We start from the raw sequence: 1,542 nt of genomic DNA on the forward strand, positions 1-1,542 counted from the left end.
TGGGTGCATGTCTTTTTTATTCAGTGTTTTGGGTTTCTTGGAATAAATACCCAGAAGTAGAATTGCTGGATTCTCCTCCATCTCCTGCTATAGCCTTTGTTTAAAAGTATATTTTGTCTGGTATAAGTATTGTTTACTGAAGCTTACTTTCTTTTTTCCATTTCCATTTTCATGAAATATCTTTAACATCTCTTTACTTTCAGTTTGTGTCTTTTTAAAAATATATTTTTTTTTATTGATTTCAGAGAGGAAGAGAGAGGGAGAAAAAGATAGAAACATCAATGATGAGAGAGAATCATCAATCGGTTGCCTCCTGCACTGGTGATCGAGCCTGAAACCCAGGCATGTGCTCCAACTGGGAATCAACCATGACCTCCTAGTTCATAGGTAGATGCTCAACCACTGAGCCACACTGGCTGGGCTAGTTTGTGTCTTTTGATCTGAAATGTGTCTCTATATTTAGCATGTATAAGAGTATTGTTTTGTTATCCATTCAGTCAAGATATGTCTTTTGATTTAATTATTTAATCCTTTAATTATTTAATCCATTTGCATTTGAAGTAATTGTTGATAGATATGTATTTACTGCCACATTATTATTATTATTATCACTATTATTAAAGACTACCCTTTAACATTTCTTGTAATACAGGTTTGGTGGTGATGAACTCCTTTAGTTTTTTCTTGTCTGGAAAGCTCTTTTTCTGTCCTTTGATTCTAAATGATAGCTTTGCTGGGTAGAATAATCTTGGTTGTGTGTCCTTGCTTTCATAACTTGAATGATTCCTGTCAATCCCTTCTGGCCTGCAAAATTTCTTTTGAGAAATCAGCTGACAGTCTTATGGGAGCTCCCCTGTAGGTAATTAACTGCTTTACTCTTGCTGCTTTTAAGATTCTCTCTTTCCCCTGACCAGGTTGCTCAGTTGGTTGGAGCATCATCCCATACACCAAAAGATTGTGGGTTCGACAGCCATTGCAGTACATTGAGCTCCATAGAGACAGCGCTGGGGCAGGTGCGAGCCGGCAGGGCACTGGGTGACTGTGTGCTTGCTGAAGGGAAGTAATTACACATGGGCAAAGGAGATCCTAAGAAGCCGAGAGGCAAAATGTCATCGTATGCCTTCTTTCTGCAAACTTGCCGGGAGGAACACAAGAAGAAGCACCCAGATGCTTCAGTCAACTTCTCAGAGTTTTCTAAGAAGTGCTCAGAGAGGTGGAAGACCATGTCTGCTAAGGAGAAAGGAAAATTTGAAGACATGGCAAAGGCGGACAAGGCTCGTTATGAGAGAGAAATGAAAACTTATATTCCTCCTAAAGGGGAAACAAAAAAGAAATTCAAGGATCCCAATGCACCCAAGAGGCCTCCTTCGGCCTTTTTCTTGTTTTGTTCTGAGTATCGCCCAAAAATCAAAGGAGAGCATCCTGGCCTATCCATTGGTGACGTTGCAAAGAAGCTGGGAGAGATGTGGAATAACACTGCTGCAGATGACAAGCAGCCTTATGAAAAGAAGGCTGCTAAGCTGAAGGAGAAATATGAAAAGG

The 1,542-nt window shown here is 39.9% G+C and overlaps 1 protein-coding gene across 1 annotated transcript; it reads left to right on the plus strand.

Moving 5' to 3' along the window:
- Positions 1 to 1,053: 1,053 nt before the first annotated feature.
- LOC102241585 (high mobility group protein B1) lies at positions 1,054 to 1,541 on the plus strand (the record flags this gene model as incomplete). The annotated part of the gene is made up of 1 exon (XM_005878027.2): positions 1,054 to 1,541. A coding segment is annotated over exon 1 (471 nt), but the record flags the coding sequence as incomplete, so codon positions are not given.
- Position 1,542: the final 1 nt, after the last annotated feature.

The sequence above is a fragment of the Myotis brandtii genome, unplaced genomic scaffold (genome assembly GCF_000412655.1).
Source record: "Myotis brandtii unplaced genomic scaffold, ASM41265v1 scaffold539, whole genome shotgun sequence".
NCBI classification, from domain to species: Eukaryota; Metazoa; Chordata; class Mammalia; order Chiroptera; family Vespertilionidae; genus Myotis; species Myotis brandtii.